This window comes from Dasypus novemcinctus, chromosome 13 (genome assembly GCF_030445035.2).
Source record: "Dasypus novemcinctus isolate mDasNov1 chromosome 13, mDasNov1.1.hap2, whole genome shotgun sequence".
Classification (NCBI taxonomy): Eukaryota; Metazoa; Chordata; class Mammalia; order Cingulata; family Dasypodidae; genus Dasypus; species Dasypus novemcinctus.
This window is the reverse complement of record NC_080685.1, coordinates 32,451,738-32,473,420: the sequence shown is the minus strand read 5'-3', so window position 1 is coordinate 32,473,420 and position 21,683 is coordinate 32,451,738. Positions and strand designations below refer to the sequence as shown.

At 41.7% G+C, this 21,683-nt stretch overlaps 1 protein-coding gene across 23 annotated transcripts in view; it reads left to right on the top strand.

The window, feature by feature from the left end:
- The window catches only part of ARHGEF11 (Rho guanine nucleotide exchange factor 11), a 116,518-nt gene that overhangs the window by 58,227 nt on the left and 36,608 nt on the right, over window positions 1-21,683 (top strand). For 12 of the 23 annotated variants that reach the window (XM_058309904.2, XM_058309909.2, XM_058309910.2 and 9 more), the window contains 11 exons: window positions 603-694; window positions 1,707-1,805; window positions 5,455-5,504; window positions 6,300-6,357; window positions 7,214-7,395; window positions 8,244-8,315; window positions 13,243-13,362; window positions 14,955-15,000; window positions 15,647-15,723; window positions 16,871-17,008; window positions 21,573-21,647. In XM_058309904.2, the coding sequence (XP_058165887.1) occupies window positions 603-694; window positions 1,707-1,805; window positions 5,455-5,504; window positions 6,300-6,357; window positions 7,214-7,395; window positions 8,244-8,315; window positions 13,243-13,362; window positions 14,955-15,000; window positions 15,647-15,723; window positions 16,871-17,008; window positions 21,573-21,647 (1,009 nt within the window). The remainder of the gene's footprint in view (window positions 1-602; window positions 695-1,706; window positions 1,806-5,454; window positions 5,505-6,299; window positions 6,358-7,213; window positions 7,396-8,243; window positions 8,316-13,242; window positions 13,363-14,954; window positions 15,001-15,646; window positions 15,724-16,870; window positions 17,009-21,572; window positions 21,648-21,683) is intronic. The other 11 variants (XM_058309907.2, XM_058309912.2, XM_058309911.2 and 8 more) reach the window with 3 other exon arrangements.

The window sequence follows — 21,683 nt, the reverse complement described above, 5'->3', positions numbered from 1 at the left end:
GTTACCCGACAGGAGACCACTCTTTTGAAGAGGTAGAACTTTGAAGGACAAAAATGAAGCTTAACTGGGGGAGGTAGTCTCTGCTAAAGCCACTGCCGCTCTTTGCTGTTTTCATGCAGGCCTCTGTGTGTTTTTGACCTACCAGGTTTTTACCCTCTAGCGTCCCCTTCCTTTGCAAATCATCACCTAAAACTAACTAGCTGTTTGATTTTTTTTCCTGTCTTTCTCTTGCATTCATTTTCTCTGCTGCTCCGTTCTGTTCCATCAGCCCCATTGCAGCCTGGTAAGACCCAACAAGCGTGTGTGTATGTGTGCACATCCTGTTCTTGCTATTGTCTCTTTGTCTCCTGACTCCAGGAAGGGCTATTTCCCCTCATGCCTTGCTTGGTATTAAAGAGATCATGCCAGCCTAGGATTCCAGATAGGTGGTACCAGTGGTGTAGACATGGCTAATCACCCACCAGATTGAGTGTGTTACATGTGGGAGGGCCAGTCTCCCATTACTCAAGGTTCAGAGCTGTATTTGAAAGGGCCTCCTTATACTACAGGGTTTGTCCCTCTCCACCCACCTCATCAGCGGGCTCTTCTTATTCCATCTCCAGGTTAAGCAGCCTGTCTTCTCTGGGAGATTCAGCACCTGAGCGCAAGTCCCCTTCCCATCACCGCCAACCTTCCAACTCCTCTGAAACCACAGGTAATCTTCCTGAACCAGAGGTATATATCCATACAAACAGATCCATGTGTATGTACCCCAAACGTTAAAGAACTTAGCCTTTATATTTTTAACATGTATTGTGTTAGGCATTGTGTTAAGTATTTTATATAAATTGTTTCCTTTAGTCCCTACATCAGCTATAAAAGGTAGCTTTCATTGTCCTTATTTTACAGACAGAGGCAATTGAGGCCTGGAGGGATAAAGAAACTTGCTCAAGTGTGGAAGTTTGTAGGGGACAGAATCAAGGCTTGGGAGCAGTTCTGCCTTAACTCTAGAGCCCATGCTTCAACCATTACAGGATGCAGTCACACATACAATGTCCAGTATATACCCACGGGGATAGAGACAGTTCATAGTCATAGCCTGTTTGCTTTTCTTTTTCGGTTTCATTTCTTTCTTTTTTTTTTTTTTTTTAAGTCCTGTATATGTATGTACTTCTTGAAAATGTGGGTTTTCTCCTTTTGTTTATCTTTTCCTGGATTTGGCAAGGGGCCAATCCAGAGTCATCCTTTGTGAGTGCTGCGGCTCTGCAGAACAGTTCAGCAAGCATTGGCATCCTGCCTGCTGTACTCCTTGGACATAAATTGACATAAAATTGGGGCTTCAGTCCTTGGGGGCTGCTTATCTCTAATAACTAGTCTTCAGAAGGATAGCCTCGCTTGACCCCTCCCCTTCTATAGCCAGTCTCACCCAGATACACCAAAAGGGAGAGACGTACAAGAGAAAGACATTTCAGTGCCTCAGAGGAGAATAACTTCTTGCATGGAATACTAAGTAGGTTAAAGAATACTGTGAATCACTGAGGGTGGCAAGTCATTGCAGCCGTGTGTTTGGGCAAGATAAATCTGGGGGAATTTGGTTAGTCAAGAAAGGGTTTCTGGGAAAAGAACCACACGAGCTTTCTTGGGCTGATCTGGGCTTTTATGCCCTAACCGTCCAGTGACAAGTCTTGCCTCGCCCTCTTCTCTCTCTCTCTCTCACCTTCTGTCAGGTCTTGTTCAACGTTGTGTCATCATCCAAAAGGACCAGCATGGCTTCGGCTTCACAGTCAGTGGGGATCATATCGTTCTGGTGCAATCTGTACGACCCGGTGAGTGTTGCATCCCTCCTGCCTGGAGAGGACAGTTCCTACTAAGGACTCTTAAACTTGACAGTGCCCCATGACTTGAAGAACTTGCAACGCTTTCCCAGGAGACCTAGAGGGCATGAATGAGTAACTCTTGAACAGGTTCCCAGGGGCCTCTGGGGAAGTGTCCGTAATGCTAAGCCACTAAGTAGAATTACTAGGGATCACATTTCTAGGTTTGTTTCACCAGTTGGGAAGTGCAAACACTGCAGACTAGCCCTCAGGTCATCAGGCCTTCTGAGGGAGCCCCTGTGATAAGCCAGAAGATGCCCTGGAGGAATCAAAGGTCCAGTTGTCCATACATACCTTCACATCACCTTGCTAAGTGCAGATGGTTCTGTGCTGCAGGGGTTTACAATTTGAAACTGGTACACTGGTCCAAATGGCTATAGAACACATTTGCACATACAACATAGCACTAAATAATAAATTGCCAGAATGTAAATGATGTGTGAGGGGCAGTACCTGGGAGAGAATAGTGTCTGGAAATTTGTGTTTGGGTAGTTTGTGATTCAGGACATAGTCATTTCTCTTCTGGTCAGTTTGGGAAACCTTCTTAGAAGAAATAAGATTTCAGAGTGGTTTGAAAGATGGGGGAAAAAAACAATTTGGTGAGAAGGGTGTAAAGAGTGGGAACACATTGCAAGCAAATCTATCAAGTGACATCAAAGTTCAGCGTATTAAAGTTCAAAGCACTATCTTATACCAGGTGGTAGATTCTTTGTTGTTAAGTGACCCAGGCCAAAGAAAACAGAAGGAGATGAGGGGAAGGGGGCAGTTCGGGACTCCTCTTAGGAGTCCACTCGAGTGGACTGCAGTGCAGCAAATAGGACTAGGTCTGGTAACCTGGGGCCACCAGGAAAGGAATAGAGAGCAGGCAGCTGACGTGTCAGGTAGGTGCAGCCAGATGATGCAACAAGATGATACAACAAGAGGCACGAGAACAATAACATAAGAAACACAACAAAAAAGGGAGTGGAGGTGGCTCAAGCAATTAGGTGCCTCACTTCTGCATTGGAGCTCCTGGGTTCAGTTCCTGGTGCCTCCTAAAGAAACAAGGAAGGCGACAGACACAGCAAGTGCTAACAATGAGTGGGTGGGGAGAAATAAAATAAACTAAAAAAAAAAAAAAGGTATGTGGTTGATAGAAGAGTATACATAATTATGGCTTCTTAAGTTTTGGAGTTAAATGTTTTTATCAGGGGGAGTTGTTTTTTTCATATCCTGGGGAAGAGCTCTGAAAAGATACTTTTAACTTTTATTCTTGGCTTCCCTTACTCAAGGTTCCTGAACTAGGGTAGGACAGGGTTAGTGGTCCTGCTAATAACGTATACTTTGCCTCTGTAGTTTGTGTGATACGGAACGTGTGGGATCCCCTCCAGTGAAATGTGGGTTCAGCTTTCCTTCACTTTGCGTTTCCTGAGCAGAGTCAGACTCAGAAAGAAAAGAGCAACAATGACTTGCAGTAAAATATGAGTTTTGGAAAGTGTGGGTGTGTTTGGGGGAGGAGAGGGGCAGAGACTTCATTTGGGTTGGCAGTGAAATTGCAAGGACAGGAAAAAAAAGGAAAGAAAGGGTAACAGCGCAGTAGTTGTTATCCTTTCCAGGGAGTCTCTAGTTCACTGTTTCTCAAAGCGCAGTCTGTGTCCTGCCTGCCTTAGAATCACCTATGCCCTCAGATAATTGACTGAAATCCTCATTCCTGGACCCAACCCCAGAATTACTGAATAAATTTCCAGCAAGGGAAGCAGGGAATATGCTTTTTAACAGATAACTGCAGGGATTCCCATGCTTACTAACTTGTGGACTTCTACTCTAGTCCCTTTACTCTGAAGAGTTTAATTTTTTTTAATCACTGAGTTACTAGAAGTCACCTCATATGTCTCATACATTTAGGCAAGCTGGCTCTTTCTTTTGCCAGGCTAATAAATAATTAAAGGATATATTTTCCTTTAAAAAAATAGAAAGAGAGATGTCATAGCAGCTTCCTGCTTTGTAAACTTCTATGACCACCTCTGTCTTCATTGGCAACAGAAGAGCCACTAATCTTTTGACTTTTCAGGGACTCAGAAGTCACAGTTGTCTCCAGCTCCTTCATTTTCTCTTTGTTGGCCTCTCAGCTAACCTGGCTTCTTTACCTGGCCTCCCTGGGCTTTGGAGATTCAGAGACCCCTTTCACAATCTCTGGAATATCCAGAGAACCCCCTAAGAAATTTTTAAAAATATTTTTGTCTGTATAATGATAGAGAGTAATATTCAATTTTTAAAAAAATAGATATTTATATTGAACATTGTGATACAAAGTTTAAGTATAATTTTAATCTTTGTATAGACTTTTTCAATTTGACAAGTGGTAAATACTGTATAGCTTTAATTTTGTTTAAAAAAAGGCTTAATTATTTTGACAAGTTTTAAATGAGCAACAGTTTGTATATTGTGGAACTAAATGTGAATTTAAAAAGCAAAATGAAATTTAACTTAAAAATAGCCTGGAGACCACTTTTGCAACCTAGTGCTTGAAATGCTTGCATTTTAAACTTTAAGAAATCGACTGGTTTATATAAAGTTCGCCTTTGGTATCTAAAAACGACAGTTTAAGAAAGAATTTTAAGTTATTTGCAAGTACTCTTTCACAAATAATACACTTTAGATGAGGGTAGTTTTGATTCCCAACACTGAAAAGTCAAATTGGAATATAATCACCACTGTATTTTCTCTTTTTAAACTAGATACTTCCAATTATGCTTTTTGGGAGTTTTTGTTTTGATCAGATGAATGTAACTTACAGATTTTATGATCATTTTGGGACAAAGTTACAAAAATATAACTTTTCATGCTTATTATTAACTTGTTTCAGCTTTAGTGTTTCTTATACTCCCTGGGTATAAATGAAACCAGGACTATGTCATTTAAAACTATATAATGGTCAAAACTACTGCAGCCTTCAATTAACTGATAATCAGAAAGTGTCGTGAGTACAGTCTTCTGAGCTTCTCACAGTCAGTTGTGGTTAGAAGCACTTATTCTGGTCCATTTTAAAGGGAGAAAATGTAAATCGTTTTTAAAAATTTTAACAGAAATTAAAAGTTAACGTTGTCATCTTTAATGGTAGAAACCCCCAGAACATTTTTTGTAAACATCTTGGGATTTCAGAGCTACTAGTTTGAAAATTCTTGTTTTAATCCTTTTCTCCATATTCCTTTAATAAATATTATTACTTTTAGTAATTGTAGTTACTACAGTAAAGGCATTCTTCCCACTGGATAAGAAATAACTCTATTCTGGCCTTAAAATATATCCAGACACATTCAAATAAAGCATCCATATGTGTACACATAGTCTAATTGGAGCCTCACCGTGCCTTATTGTCAGAAGTCTGGCATCTGAGCTAAGTGGAGAAAAGCAAGAAATGTGACCTTCTCAAGTCCACTCTAGCTTAAAAGCAGCTGTGTTACTGGAGCAGAATAGAATAGACATGCAGCCTTTGAGGTAGCTAACCTAATACAGAAAGGTAAAGTGAAGTTTTGGGGAGATATCTGAGGGACTTTGATTCAAATTTAATGACCTCTGGGAGAGGTTGTTGGGCTGTGCTGACCAGGCCTTCTCCTTACAGGAGGTGCAGCCATGAAGGCCGGTGTGAAAGAGGGAGACCGGATCATCAAGGTGAGTGGATCCCTTCCCACCCCTGGGAGAGGAGGCAGCATGTGATGGGTCACTCGTTGCCTTGGCCTATCCTGCATCCTTCCCTTTTGATACCAGCTGCCAGTCAGCCACCACGTTAGGAGTGGTACCAGGGAGTTAGCATAGTAGTAGAGTGTGAGGGAGAGTGGGAATTAAGATGTCTACACTCCATACTCCAGGCCTTTCTTGCCTCTGTAGTAACCAACCTTCTAGAACAGGTTTTATTATTCTCATTTCACAAATAAGATTAAGAGGGAGGGGTTGTGACTAGTGAAGGACTGAAGCCTTTGGATTCTGAGGTTGATATCCTGTCCCCCATTCAGTGCTGACTTAAGGTCCTTGACTGTTCTAAAATCCTATAATCTGCCCTCTTCCTTCAGTGCATTCTTCAGTAAAGCAGAGTCCTAGACTTGTTAAGGAGATCCTAGATCAGGAGAATCCTTAATCCTTTAGTGAGGAGAAAACAGACCATCTCAGTTCATAAAAACCTTTGTACAAGGCTAACAGTTGGGAAAGTATATGCCAAAAATAAACAAGTGAACGAATGGACAAATGAACACAGTTTCAGCCCTGGAAATGTAAAGGATAGTTGGAGAGACAGAACACTTAGCAGATGTGAATAGGAACAAACTCATAATGTGAATTTGAGTGAACAAGTGACCAGAGGCAGGTAAGAAGCATTAGTGGATGGCTTCCTAAAGAAGAGGCATTTTGAACTCATGGAAAGATCTTCTGGGTTTCCACCACCACTACTTAATAGCCTTTGTCCCCCAACAGGTGAATGGCACCATGGTGACCAATAGCTCACACCTGGAAGTGGTGAAGCTTATCAGATGTGAGTTGGAGATCGCTGACAACTAAAGCAAGTAGGGGAGCAGATGGGCTAAGAGGAAGGGAGGGAAGACAGCAGGTCTGGTGGTCCAGGAGGCTTCCTTTGTAGCTGTGCAAGGCAGCTAATGTCACATCTTTAATCTTTTCATTAAACAATCCACTTAGGCTGCCTCAATTCCCTATTATCCTGTTAAGTGAAGGCACTATTAACCTCTCATCAAATGTCTTTATTTTTACTCACACCCATCTTTGCCACTCCTGTTTGGGCCATAACCTACATAGAATTCCAGGTCTCACTCAAGTACAGTTTTCACCTCTCTCCAATTCACAGACATTCATGCCCACTTATTTCCTGTTTGGGGGAAAAAGCAAAAATATTCTTTGTTTGCAACCTGGAAGGCCCAATAATTGAGTCTGTGCAGGTAATGAAATAGCAGCAATGAATGTTGAGGAAAGAATTAAAGGGTGTAGGAAGTTTGGGGAGGATGGAGGGCCAGAATTTGAATGCCTGCTATATGCCAGGCAGGCAGTGTGCCAGAAGCTTTACCTTGGCTATTTGATGGAATGAGGTAAAGGAGGAAGCAAGGGACTGAACAGGCAGCCCATGGGGAATGCTCGCAGATATTAATGGAAGTTTGGTTGAAGTCTGCATGAAGAAAGGGAAGGAGGCAATAATAGAGTAGAAGCAAGGCAGAAGGGCAGGAGTTAGAATGGATGAGGCAGGAAAGGTGAGGAGAACTTAACCTACAGAATATGAACTTTCAAACTTAATGAATTGTGAGTCCCCTCCTTTATAGTCTGAATGTCTGCTCCACAAAACAATGCCACTTGAGCAAGCCTCTCTGTCTCTTTTTCCTCAGCTGGGGCCTATGTTGCACTGACCCTCCTGGGCTCTTCACCCTCCTCTGTGGGTATCTCTGGGCTCCAGCAGGATCTAGCCCCTGCAGGAGCTCCCCAGGTCATCCCTGTGATACCACCACCACCACCACCTCCTCCACCTCTACTACCTCCACAACGCATCACAGGACCCAGACCTCTGCAGGTAACGGCCCTCCTGGCACCCTCTCCTCACTCTGCTTTCCCTTTGAACAGCCCCCCCCCCATGGCAGAGGAAAGTCAGTTAAATTGAACAGGTAGGCAGAGAAAGCCAAAGAGATCGATGAGAGACCATCAGGAGCTAAGCAGAAAGGAGGACTGCAGTTAAAGGGGTTGTTCCATGCCTTTGTGTCCTCCTACTATGTAAATACTTTTGCAGTTTTATTAAACAGCAGCATCTGGTGTCTCCTCAGTGTGTGGGGGACCCTAAGCAGGCCCTTAGGGGGTACGCCTCCTTGTGGGGGAAATGCAAACCTCCAGGCTGGGACAGAAGGCACCTATTAAAAATGACTGCCAGTCGGTGCTATGAAGATACAGAATAGAGTCGAGTGGAAGAAAGGCTTCCTAGAGAAAAAAGGCTGCTTGGAAGAGAAACATATGGAGCCCAGTTGGGTGAAGGGAGAGAGTCAGAAAAGGAGAGAAACCAGGAGGGAGAGAACCCTAGCACTGAGGGAAAGCCCTTGTGAGGAGTTAAAAGAGGACAAGACGCGGATAGGTGTAGGGAGCAGGATTTTCCAGTTCCCAAGTTCTGGGAGACAAGTTGGTTGGGCTTTAGAGAGCAGTTCGATAGCAAAGATGATTACAGTCAAGGTTTCTAGGAAGTTGAGGAGTAAAATCAAAAGAAGCATTTATATTTACTGAATTCTGCTGAGGTACTGAGTGTTGTACAAAACATGCTTATGACCCAGGCTTTACTTCCTGAGCTTTCCTAGCCCAGGAATCAGCGAGTAGGAAGGAATTAAGCCATTGAGCTGGTCCCCCAATGCTCACTACTGTCATATTTTCCATTCCTAGGATCCTGAAGTTCAAAAACATGCCACCCAGATCCTTAGGAATATGCTGAGGCAGGAGGAGAAAGAGTTACAGGTAAGGTCACCGCTGAGGATAGTCTGGCTTTTGCTTTAATGAAATAACAACAACAAGAACAATAACAGTAATAATGAGAGCAATCTTGTCAATATGTACAACTTAATTTTCAGTCCATGTCCTATCACGGAAAAACTTTAAAAAAAAAATTCCAGGAGTATTAAAGAATTGTCATAAGCCAGTAGAGTATCTTAAAGCAGATTTGGTCCAATAGAGCTATTAGGGTAATAGAATTCCTGGGTAATTGAGTGGGATAGTAACCATGTTGACAAAAATGCACATAAGTGCTGAGAGGCGGGTAGAATAAAATGAGGGAACATCAGAACTGAGGAAAGTAGTGATTCAGGCGGAATTATCTTGGAGAAGGGTTAGGAGGGCAGGGATGCTCGGGGTGGGTAGGCGATTGCTGAGCTTGACTGATAGAGGTGGGGGGCACTGTTGGTGGAGGGGATGAAGGGATTTCCAGGCCCAGGGAATAGTGTGCGCAGGGAATAATAAGCTGATTAACCTGGCTGGAATGGAATAAGCAGATTGCTTTAATAGGTGTGACTTGCAGCTATCTCTTCACCCCTTCATTTCAATTCAGCAAATTACTCTGTGCCCACTGTGTATGTAAAGCATTGTTTTAGTTCCTATGGTGTACAAAGATGAAAAAGACAGTTCTTTCAACATGTTTAAAATCCAGTTGGGGAAAATCGAAATCAGAGTAGGAAAGAAAGTGGAAGGAACAAAGAGTTAGCAATAAGAGAACAAAGAAGAGAACAATTTTTAGTGGGAAATGTGGGAAAAGGCTTCAAGAGGAAGTAGTTTCTCTGGGCTTTGAAGAGCAGGACTTCAGTAGGCAAAAGAAATGAGGAAGGGAATGCTAGTGAGTGGACAGCATAAATCAAAAGCACAGAGATGTGAAAATCAATTCATTTTTTAAATAAGCATTGAGTTCCTGCTGTGTGCCAGGTACTATGCCATGGATTGGCTGTGGGATGTTAAGAGCAGGAATAGAGAGATTGCAAAGATAAATGAGAGGTGAAACTTTCCTTTAAGAAGTTTGTAATCCAGAAGGACATGGATGGATTAATGACAATATAGTCATAATGTATTATAAATGCTGATAAACTTAAATATTGACAAAGTGTCATGGACTAATCAAGACAATGTGGTACTGGCATAAGAATAGACTTATAAATCAGTGAAGTAGAATTGAGAGCCCAGGAATTAAACCATATCTCTATGGTCAAGTGATTTTCAAAAAAAGGTGCTAAGACATTTCAATGGAAAAAAGAATAATCATTTCAACAAATAGTACTGGGACAACTGGATATGAACATGCAAAAGAAAGAATTTGGACCATTACCTCACACAATATAAAAAATTTAACTCAAAAGGGACCAAAGATTTAACAAAAGAGCTAAAACTATAAAAACTCTTATAAGAATGCATAGGTATAAATCATCATCTTGGATTAGGCAGCATTTATTTGGACATCAAAAATACAAGCAGGGAGCAGCTGTAGCTCAAGTAGTTGAGTGCCTGCTTCCCATGTATGAGGTCCTGGGTTCAATCCCCAGGACCTCCTAAAAAAAAAATTCACCCACAGAATGGGAGAAAATATTTGCAAGTCATATATTTGATGAGGGCTTAGAAAATATAAGGGACTCTTATAACTCAGCAATAAAAAGACAGTAACCCAATTTTTAAAATAGTTAAAGGACTTGAAAGAGAATTCTCTAAAGAAAATACACAAATGGCCGATAAAAGCACATGTAAAGATGCTCAACGTCATTAGATGTTAGGGAAAGACAAATCAAAGCCACAGTGAGAGACAACATATCCACTAGGATAGCTATAATCAAAATAATGGAAAATAACTTGTTGGTGAAGATGTGGAGAAATTGGACCTTCATACATTGCTAGTAGGAATGTAAAATAGTGCAACCATTGTGGAAAACTGTGGCAGATCCTCAATTCAAAACGTTAAACGTTACCATATGACTAAGAAGTTCCACTCCTAGATATATATCCAGCAGAAGTGAAAGCGTTTAGTCATACAAAAACTTGTACACAAATTTTCATAGCAGCATTTTTCATAATAGTCAAAAAGTGGAAACAACTCAAATGCCCAACTACTGGTGAATGGACAAACAAAATGTGGGAGGTATATCCATTCAGTGGAATATCGTTCAGCAATAAAAAGGACGGTGCCGATACATATTACAACATGGATGGACCTTGAAGATGTCGTGCTGTGTGAAAGAAGCAAGGCACAAAAGATCACTTACTGTACAATTCCATTTGTATGAGAAGTCCTATTCTGGACCTTCCATAAATCTGCAAATCCATAGAGACAGGAAGCAGATTAGTGGTTGCCAGAGAATGGAGAAAGGGGATAATCGGGAGTAACTGCTAGCAGGTATGGGATTCCTTGTTGGGGTAATAGAAGTTTTCTGGAATTAGATAGTGGGGGTGGTTGCACAACGTGGTGACTATACTAAAAACCAATGAATTGGACACTGTAAAATGATGGTGTTTATGAATTATATCTCTATAACAATTTTTAAATGTTTTCCTAAAAGCCAAGGAAGTCCACAGGAAGGAATAATTAGGCATGGTGATGCCTAATAATTAGTGATAGTAAGAGAAGGCTTCCTGAGGTGATGCACTGGATTCAGTCTGTTGTGACTAGAACATTAGAAGTGTCTGTGGGTATGGTGGTTGGAGAGTGCTTTGGGCCTCAAATACCGCGCGGAGTCTGGAGTTCTGAAGGCAATGGGAACTGGTCAAAGGCTTTTGAGTAAAGGAGTGATCACATTTTCAAAGCTGTGTTCAAGAAGTGTTTTAAGTGTATTGATGTAAGGAAACCCACTAGGAGGCTACTGCAGTAATGCAGACTATAGATGACAGACTTTGCAAGAACAAAGGAGTAAAAGCAAAAAGGAGGGGATAGCAACGGGAACCACCTCAGAGACTGATTCAGCAAAACTTAACTGAAAGGAGAAGGAAGACAGAAGAAAGAGTAAAAGATAACCTCAAGTTTGGGCTTGTGAATAGATGAGATGCCGTTGATGGAGTGAGATAGAGGAGAGGAGCAGAGCTTAGGAGACATTCAGGTAAAGACCATCTGCCAGGCAAATGGACATCACAGGGCTGAAGCCCAGGAGAAAGGATGGATTTGAAATAAAGAGTCCATCATTCTTAGTACATAGTACATAGGATGAGACTTCCCAGGGCGCTAGTGCAAAGAGAAGAGGAGAGCTAACGATGGAGTTGGGGAAGTGCTTCTGTGGCATATTGCATCTACCTCTGACATCTCAGTACTTGCTGTTAAATTTTTATTATAATTGCTTACTTGTCCTTCTCCCCTACTGAGTTCCTTAAAGGCAAGGACCATGCTACTTATCTCTGCATTTATGTTTGTGGAACATAAATGTTTGTGGAACTGAAGACTTAACTAGATTTAAGCAGGGAGAAGAGGAAGCAGAGAATATAGGGTTAGGAAGTCGGGGGAGGAGAACATCTAAGTGGGAGGTAGACAGGCCTTTAAAAGAGGTCACGTAAGATGAGGACTAAGCAGATCTCATTGGGCTTGGCAATGAGCTCGTTTTGCTCTTTGGCAGAGTAACTGTAGTGAGGTGATGGGGAAGCAACCAGATTGTCATATGTTGGAGGGTGACTGGAAGGCAAAGAAGCTTGCACGTCTGAGTGTAGACTTCTGTTTTGAAACGTGACTGAAAGGAAAGAGAGAATGGGGTAGGAATTGAAGAATAATCAGTGACGAAAAGGTTTTCATTGTTTGTTATTATTTTTAAGGCAGGGAAACTTGAGCAGTGAAAGGAGCGCTTGGCAGAAGAAAGTTTAAGATAGTGAGCAGTGCCAAGAAGAGCCTGAGACAGTTGAACGGCTTGACCTTGTGAAGGATTTAAGAGTTTCTCTTCTGAAGCAGGAAGGGAGAATGACTGAAGATGTTTTGAAGTGGAGTAAAGTTGAGAAAGTTCTTACCAGATAATGACATTATCTGCTGAGACTGAGGGCAGGATTGGGGGCTTGATAGACATGGAGAAAGTGTAAGGAATTTGTAAAGAGGTTGTCCATTAGCAGTGAGGTCCCATATGAGCTTAGATAATTGTGTGAACCCAAGGTCTTAATTTTCTTTACCAGAGAGATTTATTGAACGTTTCTTTTTGTAGTCAGTAACAGCTGCTGTACGTTCAGTCATAACTATGTGTCAGAGAGTGTCTAAGCCCTTTACATACATGATCTCATTCAGATCTCACAACTGTCCCACAAGGCAGGTGTTGTCATCTCCATTTTATTAATGAGGACATATTGAAGCTTGCCCAAGTCTACACAGCTCGTAAGTGGGGGGGCCAGATTTCAAAGCCCGGTCTCCCTGACGGCAAAGCCCAAGCTCTTAACTGTGCTGCGCGCGAGCAGGAGGGCCAGGCATGAGTTAGCCTGGTGCCTGCCCTCGAGGGGCTTCCGCGCCTGAGGCTGCAGGGCTGGGATGTTGGCTCCTTGGTCAGTGCTTCTTCCTCTCATTTCCTGTGATTCTCGTTGTTAGGTTTCCTCTTTAGCACCTTTTTGTGTACTGGCTGGATAGTCCCTTACATATTTCACACTTTAGGAGCAATCAAGGCCTCATTTGGGATGCGGAACTTAAGCTGGACCTGTACAGATGGGTCAGATTTGGACAGGCCTTTGTGTTATGGCTTCCTTCTTCACTGGCCTCATGTGTTCTGTCTCTTGTCCTTTACACCTTTTCCTGATCCTAAATGATGATGAAGTGATGCGCATCTGCAGGAAGGCAGAGAGCTCTTCCTTCTCCTCTTTGTTTCAGGGTGGCTGCCTATTCTCCCCACTGGCGAGTCATCTGTTCTCTACTAACCACCCCTTCTGCCTTCTCCCCTCCCCTGCCCTCCTCACTGCCGCCCAGCGTGTCTGTGAGGTGTATAGCCGGAACCCTGCCAGCCCACTGGAAGAGCAGATTGAAGGTGCCCGGCGGCGAGTCACTCAGTTACAGCTGAAGATCCAGCAGGAGACTGGTGGCCTAGTGGTGAGTGACGGTAGGCATAGCTCTAGGAAGGGCACTGCGTAGTCTGGACTGGGGGTAGGATGAGGGAGAAAGTGAGGACTCATGCCAGGACCCCAGGCTGAGCTCATAAGTGTTTTGTATTTTACAAAGAAAAAAGATCAGCAGTTCTTTATTTAACACCAAGGAAGCTAAGCACTGTCCTGACACTTGGGATACTGTATAAAGATAAAACCTGTTTCTTGCCTTCCAAGAGCTTACAGTTGCAATAGAAAGAAAGAAAAGGAAATAAATCAGTGTCTCCTAATTATCCATTCCCTTCTGCATATATAGCTGATGTATATTCCTGGGCTGGTTTTACTCAGTATTCACCTGGTAGCTTTTTCTACTGCCTATCCCTCAGAATAATGGGTCTTCTCAAAGAAACACAAGCACTTGTTAAAGTTAGCCTAAGTAAAAGATCCCCAGTCAGTTAAGATGGGTCTTAACCATGCTTTATGGGAAACCGGGGACAGGAGACATCTCTTATCTATTCTAATCAAGGACTCTGCTATTCCGTTCTACTTCACTCTCTCAGGCTTTAATTCTTTGAGTAAATAAGAAGCAAATCTCCAGAATCTTTCAAGTCTCCAAGAATTATGTTTGTAAAGCCAGAAGAAATTGTTTGGAGATTATCTACCTTTTTAGAATATTGGATGAAAACATTTTGGGAGACACAGGCTAATTTTAACTGTTTTATTTTCTGAAAAACTTCTCAATAACACATGATTAGGAACTTAGGTTCTAGACTTAGACTGTCTGGATTCAGAGCCCAGCTCTGGTACTCATCAGCTTTAAGATCTTTGGCAAGTTACTTAATGCCTGAGAGCCTCAGTTTCCTCATTTCTAAAATGGAGATCACAACAGTATCACAGCAGGGTCATTGTGAAAATTTAAGTGTGCCATTAGGATAGGAGCCAGTACCTGTTCGCTGCTGCCACCACTGCCAGTGTTCCTGCCCGTATGCACTATAAGGTGGGAAGGCTGAAATGCTGCGCTTGCACCTGCAGATTGGAGTTCAAAGCCTGATTTTATAGTTTACCAGCTGTGTAGCTTGGGCAAGTTTAGATCTCTGTGCCTGTTTCCTTATTAGTAACATGGGGGTAATATATCTAACTTAGAGTTGTTGAAAGTTTAAATGCAACATAGGAAAGTACTTTATAAACAGTAAAGCTCTACCAGCACCAGGGCAGCACTTAGCAATCCTCTTCAAAGACCTCTTGAGGTAGACCTTTCACATCTTCCCTCACCTGCTTGAGGTTTATGTATTGCCTGATAGTTAGGAAGTTCTTTCTTGTGTCTGGCCCAACTAAGACAATAAACGTTTTAAGCTCCAGGGTAATAAATAAAGTGAGATTTTCAAATTTCACTTATGGTAAAGCTCTGTTTCCACCAGGGATCACCATCCTCCATGCACTGTGCTAATGAAGCAGTATCTATTCTAGCTGGGCATTTTCAAGCCAATGAAGCAGAAGAGGCTACTAATTGTGAGCAAACGAGGCTGTGATTGGAGGAAAGAAAGAGTAGGGGGAGAGGTTCACAGAATTTGCCCATCCTCTTGGGCCTTTCTTTTTTAGGACATATTTCCACTTTATGGTGACAACAGCCAGAGATCATCAGAAGGTAAGTTTCCTCTACTGTTTTTTTCCCCCAGTCTTATCTCTAGTCCAGGTTTCTTATTTATTATCCTCTCCCCTCCCCATGGCACATGTTCAGGGAGAGAAAATATAGTACCTGCCCCTCTGGAAAATGGAATAATGGGAGAAAGCAATACAAATGCATAGGGAAACTGGATACAACTTATGCAACAGAAATGAGTACATAACCAGGAGTATTAGATGGATAAGTGCCAGGGAGATACTGGAATGATTATGGTCCAAAGAACAGCTTGCCTGATAGCACCTGGCACTTAGGAGCTCAACAAGTATTTGTTTTAAGAAGAAATGGGTAGGAACCAGAAGAGGGTTGGGAATGAGCTAAGGGATCAGACAGGTTGTGAGAAAAAGCTATGATGTCTCATTTGAGGAGGCAGCGTGGCCTGTGCACAAGCAAAGAAGCAGTTGAAAGCTGTATAGGGTAAGAGGAAAGGGTAGGTTTGCCCAAAAGAGCATCCAAGTCAAGGGATCTTGAAATGAGAGAGCTGCAGGGAAACTGGTGAAAGAAAGGTAGGGGTTAGCTTCCCTTTCCTGCTCTGTGCACAGGTTCCCAGAATACAGGTTTCCCCCAGGCCACAGTGCCTTCCTTACTGCAGAAACGGGTTTCTTCTCAGGGCGTCTCTCTCTAGATTCCCAGGATGGAGACAGTGGCCTGGACTCGGGGACAGAGCGCTTTCCTTCCCTCAGCGAGGTGAGTGCCGGCAGGGCAAGGCCCATTTAAAAACGTCCGTTCAGTGTGCCTTCTCTAGGCACCTGAAGGTTCTGCTCACTAGAAGCACCAGGGCCGCCAGCCTCTTACCTGTGGACCTCTCCTTATAGTTCCAGGTCCAAGGATTTTTAGTCACTGCCCTGGGCTCCAAAAAAAAGGCTGTTTCAAATACATTCCACATGCCAGGTCATCGAGTCACTCCCTTTTTATCACTCGTCAACAGTGCTATACAGAGAGTAGGATGGAGGGAGAGCGCTTGTTATTTACTAGAACTAGCCTTTGAATGTGAGGGAGCAGAGACATAAATCATCTACACCAGTGACTTGACCAAAAACACATTTCTACCTGACTGAGAAAAAACATCATCTTAGATTCATATAACAAAGCTGGTCTAATCAGAAGTGGCAGTCTCACTTCCTCGTGGATCTTTTCTACTTGAATGGAGTGGTCAGAAGAATTTCACATTTGGGCCTGAAAGGTTATCCCTTCTAGATGTTCTCAGTTTGCACAGTTAGTATAAAAATAAGAATGCGTGCAAGAAGTAATAGTGATGTTAGCAAAATATTTATTTAGCCAAGTTAATTACATATGTGAATAAGCCATTGAAATCATGTTAAAAAAACCTAATTTTTTGTAACAGTTGAATTTTTACTCCCTAACTACTGCTCCTGTCTATCTGTGGGAAGATGGTGAATGTATTTGAAAGGACCAGTGTGTGGGAAATTCACCTAGAAAGGGGAGGCAAAGTCCTAAATAATCTACAGTTGACATTACCCTGAGGGCTCGACATCTGAGAGGCAGCACAGCCCTAACACTGCTGAGACCGGGTTGAATGGAGGGAATACCACATTACTAGCTATATGACCTTTCACAAGTTTTGTAACCTCTCTAAGTCTTAGTCTCTTTGTGTGAAAAGTGGCAGGATTAATAGTACCTACCACAAAAGGTGGTTGTGAGAATTAAAGGAGATGATCTAATCAAAGGCTTAGTTCGTATCATGTCTGGCCACAAGTAAGTACTGAGTTTATACCAGTTGATGTTTATGAGTTTGGTTGTCACCACCAAATGGGTCAAGCCCTAAGGATCTTCAGGATGAGGTTCCTTCTCACAGAATTCTCTGTTCCTCTAGTCGTTGATGAATCGAAACTCGGTAATGTCAGACCCTGGGCTAGACAGTCCTCGAAGCTCACCTGTGATCATGGCCAGAGTGGCCCAGCACCACAGGCGACAGGGCTCAGACTCGCCCCTGCCTCCCGCCAGCGATCAGGTGAGCAGTCCGGCGCCACCCTGCAGGTTTCTTTTCCATTTTTCAGAATTGCAATTTGGAAGCCTAGGTGCTGTCTGCCATATGGCCTTGAATAAGCTCTATATCTGAGTGGTTCCAGCCACTCAAAATTTGAGATAGACACTTATCTAGAGAACACATAGCAAAGAAAGAACATAGTATTAATGGATACATGAAAGTAGGGGCATCTCATTTTCTGTGTGAAAAGTCAGTGAATGCATCAGTAAGCAATGCTGACCTTTATTTTAATGTTCATGTGTTTCTCCAGAACGTTAATTTTCAATTTTCTTTTTCCCTACCAAAATCCTTTCCTCAACAAAGTCTTATTATTTCAAACCCTAATGTAGAAAAGAGATAAAGGCTCAGCTCCCCTGTGACCTTTCCTGTCAACCTCCCCCACCCTCTGGGGCACTTCATGGAGCTCTGGGGTTCTGTCGAACCTGACTTGAAAGCACTGCTCTCAAGGGTAGAACTAGGTCCAGGGGAGGTTTCAGGAAGGCAAGCTTTGTCTCGATGCAGAAAGCTTATAAAGAATCTGGTCTGTCTCACAGTAGAATTATTCAGCAGAAACTGAATTACTACCTGTTAGAGACACTGGAAGAGAACCTCCTATTTTTGTGAAATGCCGTCATCGGCCACCACCGTCTTGATTTTTGCTATATCCATATACCAACTGTATAATGTTTGCTTAACCTTTTTCTTTAAGCTAACTCACTTTTTTTTAACTTAAATCAATTTTACAGGAAATGTTATGTCACTGCCTTAAATTAAAATTGGTATTATACACTGTAAATGCAAGATGAACATAAAAACAAATATAATTTTGGAAACAATTTTGGTAAATTCTAGCTAGAAAGATACAGAACAACGTAGATAATTGCTACCGTTTATGTTCAAAAGAGGAAAAGAGCCTTTCATAAGACATCTCTATGAATACTGATGTTTTTTATCTCTGACAAGGGAAAATTAGGTGGCTAGAGCACAGGCGTAGGCGAAAGACTTTTCACTGTATTGGCCTTTTTGCATCCTTTTAATTTTGAACTATGTGAATATATTACTTATTCAAAAAATAGTAGATAAAAACCTACTTAAAAATAAACTCTAGCTCGATTCTGTTGCTTATCGAAGGCTTCAGTCAAGCCTGAGACCTATTATGCCTTTGTTATCAGTGTGTGAGCTATCCTAGCATTAGACTGAAACTTTCTCCTGGATTGAATGAGAACTGAAATGAACTTTCTTACAGTGGTTCAGTGTTATTCAATACCATGTCCAAGTACCACCTAAAATAATCTTAAGCCTCAGTAAAAATCATCTTGAGTTCTACCAATGGTGTTCTTCCCAACTGGAAAAGACAGGTGTAAGTAGATTAGGTGATGCTTTCAAACTGGATTTTAACCTATTAGTGACTCATGAAGTCCGTGTAGTAGATCAACGTCAGCGTTTATTTTAATGAAGTGGAATTGAATGTCTTAGAAAATATCAAAGTTCATTGTTCATAATAAGGGTCAGCATAGTTTTGTGAAACATTTTAGTTACATATGTATGTACTGGACTGCAATGAAAAATGTATTTATTATTATTGGGAATCATGGTCAAAAAGTTTGAAAGCCACTATTCTGGGGGTTCCAGTCAAGTCTTTAAATCCAAGAAGATGGTCTTCAGAAGCTCAGATCCCTAAAGTAATTTTGAATGGTGGGAGAGAGACAGCATAGGAGGAAAACAAAACAGTAATGCTCATGTTTAGGCAAATATCATTTACCAGCAAGCTGGCCATTTCATCAGTGAGTTGGTCAGATCTAATCCACTATAGTCCCAGGAGTCTAGATCTTATTTTTCTTTCTTTTCCTCCCTCCCATGAACAAAACTGGGTCAGGTGATTCTTCCAGAGGGAGGCAGCCAGTCCCGCTCCCTCCCTACGGAGGCTTCCTATAACCATATACTCTGAAATACATAATATAATTCTGTTATCATAATGATTGTCACAGATTATTGTTTCTTCCCAAACCTATATCACTCTGTGTATTTGGCATTCACTTATTAAAATATGCTATAATGAAATTTCTTGGTTTCATTTTTCACTAAATCTACCACAATGAATTTTAGGATTGGTTACCATCATGTAACTTGCAGTGACCCGCAAAGAGTGAAAAACTGTCTCAGAGGAGTCATGTGCTATTTAATCTCAAAACAGAAAAGACACCACATTCTGCCAAATGTTCAGTCAAGAAACAAGAAGAATATGATTGACTTTAGAGAGATTTTCCCCCACCCCTCACCTCAGGAAACAGCTTAGAAAATGCCCCAAGAGAATGAAATTTTTTTTTTAAGCCCAAAGGAAAAGAAAAAAGGAGTGACAAGATAACCAGCAGTATAATTTAGGGGCCAAGATCAAAGGTTATCTTTTTCCTATTGTAACATGCATTGCTCTGATCTGGGTCCAACAGTCTCCTTCTGTCCACCTCTCTCTTCATTCTGGCTTGTTTCAGCAGTTTTTAATCTCATTTCTCACTACCATATCTGTAAAGAAAGCAGGTTATCTTCTCATGACTACATGATTAAGAGGCACACATAAAAAGGTGACTTATTCCTAAAAATCATGTTGATAATTTAGGTTAAAATGTTTACATTAAAAGGAAAAGTTTCTATAAAAATTCATTTTTGTGAATTAAATAGTCTTACATATATACATAATATGTATAGATTCACAGAAAGGGTTTTTTAAGTGGACCAAATGGTCCATATATATCTCACTCATATTTTCTATGTCTGGAGAATCTATAGTAAATAATAGTATGAAAATTTTAAAGTTTCAGTCTGTTAAAATTTGATAACCATGAATTATAGATGTCAGTACATTCCCAAGAATAGGAACTGTTTACACTGGCCTTTCTTATAGTAATACATTACTGAAAAATATAAAATTTAAGAATGAAAACATTAAGACATTTTTGCCTTTTGAAATAATTTTAACTTTTAAGTACAATGTGCTTATTTAACTTAGACCTGCTCACATGACATGAACATTATGTGATGTAAGAAATTTTAATTTTTTATTCTGCATTATGACAAGGATACCTAGTTCGAGTTTTTTAAAATAATGTATGGTTTAGTAGGAATGTGAGAAAAAACCTGTACTGTATATCAGACTAGTAGCAGGGGGGTGCAATCCTAGGAAACTCTCACTTTCTGTTATGTAATTCTGTAATGTTGATTTTCTGATGAGTATATTCTGCTTTTGTATCGGGGGGAAATTCTAAAAGCTTTAAAAAAAAAAAACTTTCCCCCACAACTAAGCAAAAAGCTAATGCTCTCAAGTTTCACCAGAGAGCCAAGAAGAGCCAGGGTGGTCATCAATTCAGCTTCGCCTGGGGATGGTGGACCCAGGGGAACTCAGGGCCTACTGCTGTGGGAGAAGAGACTTGGGATATGTCTGAGAAATACAATTACAGCACATCAGGCTTGATTCTGCAACTTTCAGCATGTCAGTCTCTCTGGGCTTTTTATTCTTATTTTTATTTTTTATCATAAATGAGTGCTGGACTCTGATCTCTGAAATACCTTTTGGGTTCTCATTCTGTGAGTCACTCATTCCGGGCATAAAGACTGTGAACATCCACGAGTACTGAACAGGAGAGAGGAGCAGCAGGGAGGAACTGTCAGTCAGCAAGAGCCCCAGAGAAAGTGGGTTAGGAAGGTATCTTGGACCTGGAAAAAGAGTAGGCACAGGTAAGCCAAATGAGTTCCAGAAGCAGAGTCCTTATTGGAAATCGTTGGAAATGAGGGAGATTGAATTGGAAATGAAAAATACAGCTAGTAGAAAATCTTTGAAAGCTCAAGGAACCTGTCAGAGAAATGTTTGCCCAGTGAAACATCTGAAACATTTATGCAACATGGAGTCTCTCATCATACCTCATCAGTGGCAAATCAGTTAGGATTAAGTTTTCATTAAATGGGCATAAGGGGGCAGGCCAGTTAGTTTGGATTTTAGACAGGTAATCAGGATCTTGCTTAGATTCCTGAACTGGCCAGGGAAATAATGAAAGTGGTGTTTGAGAAAGATCAGCCCTACCCCCTTTTGTTCAAGGAGCTAGAGATGGACAACAAGGCTCTCTGACAGGTATCAAGCTACAGGAACTGTTCCTTAGCACGGTGGTGGACACTAGATTTGGAGGGTATGTACTTGGGGTGGGAAGTGGCTATTTAGGAAAACCACGAAGTCCCCAACCCAACTGCCCAGCAGAAGCTCTACATTCTTATTTCGTTGGCTGACACTCCCTCCCCAGATCTTTTGCAAACAGGAAGAGAGCATTTTCTCTCACTTCCCATCTTCGTATGTCACGTGACCAAGCTACTCTGAGGCTTCTCTGCCCCACCCAGAAGCAGTTGACTTCCTGCAGAGTGGAAATCATTTCATCTGTTCTCTGAGATTTGGGGGAAGTAGTGAGATACCAACTTTTATGCTATGCTATTACTGAACAAACTTCACTGAGGGGTTTGAGTCCCCTGTCCTCTAACCTTTCATCTCTGCAACTTGACTCTTCCCTAGGGTGTCGATCAAAGCCCAAAGCCTTTAATTATTGGTCCAGAGGAAGATTATGACCCGGGTTATTTCAACAACGAGGTAACCGTTTCCTGATTTTCTCCTTTCATCATTCTC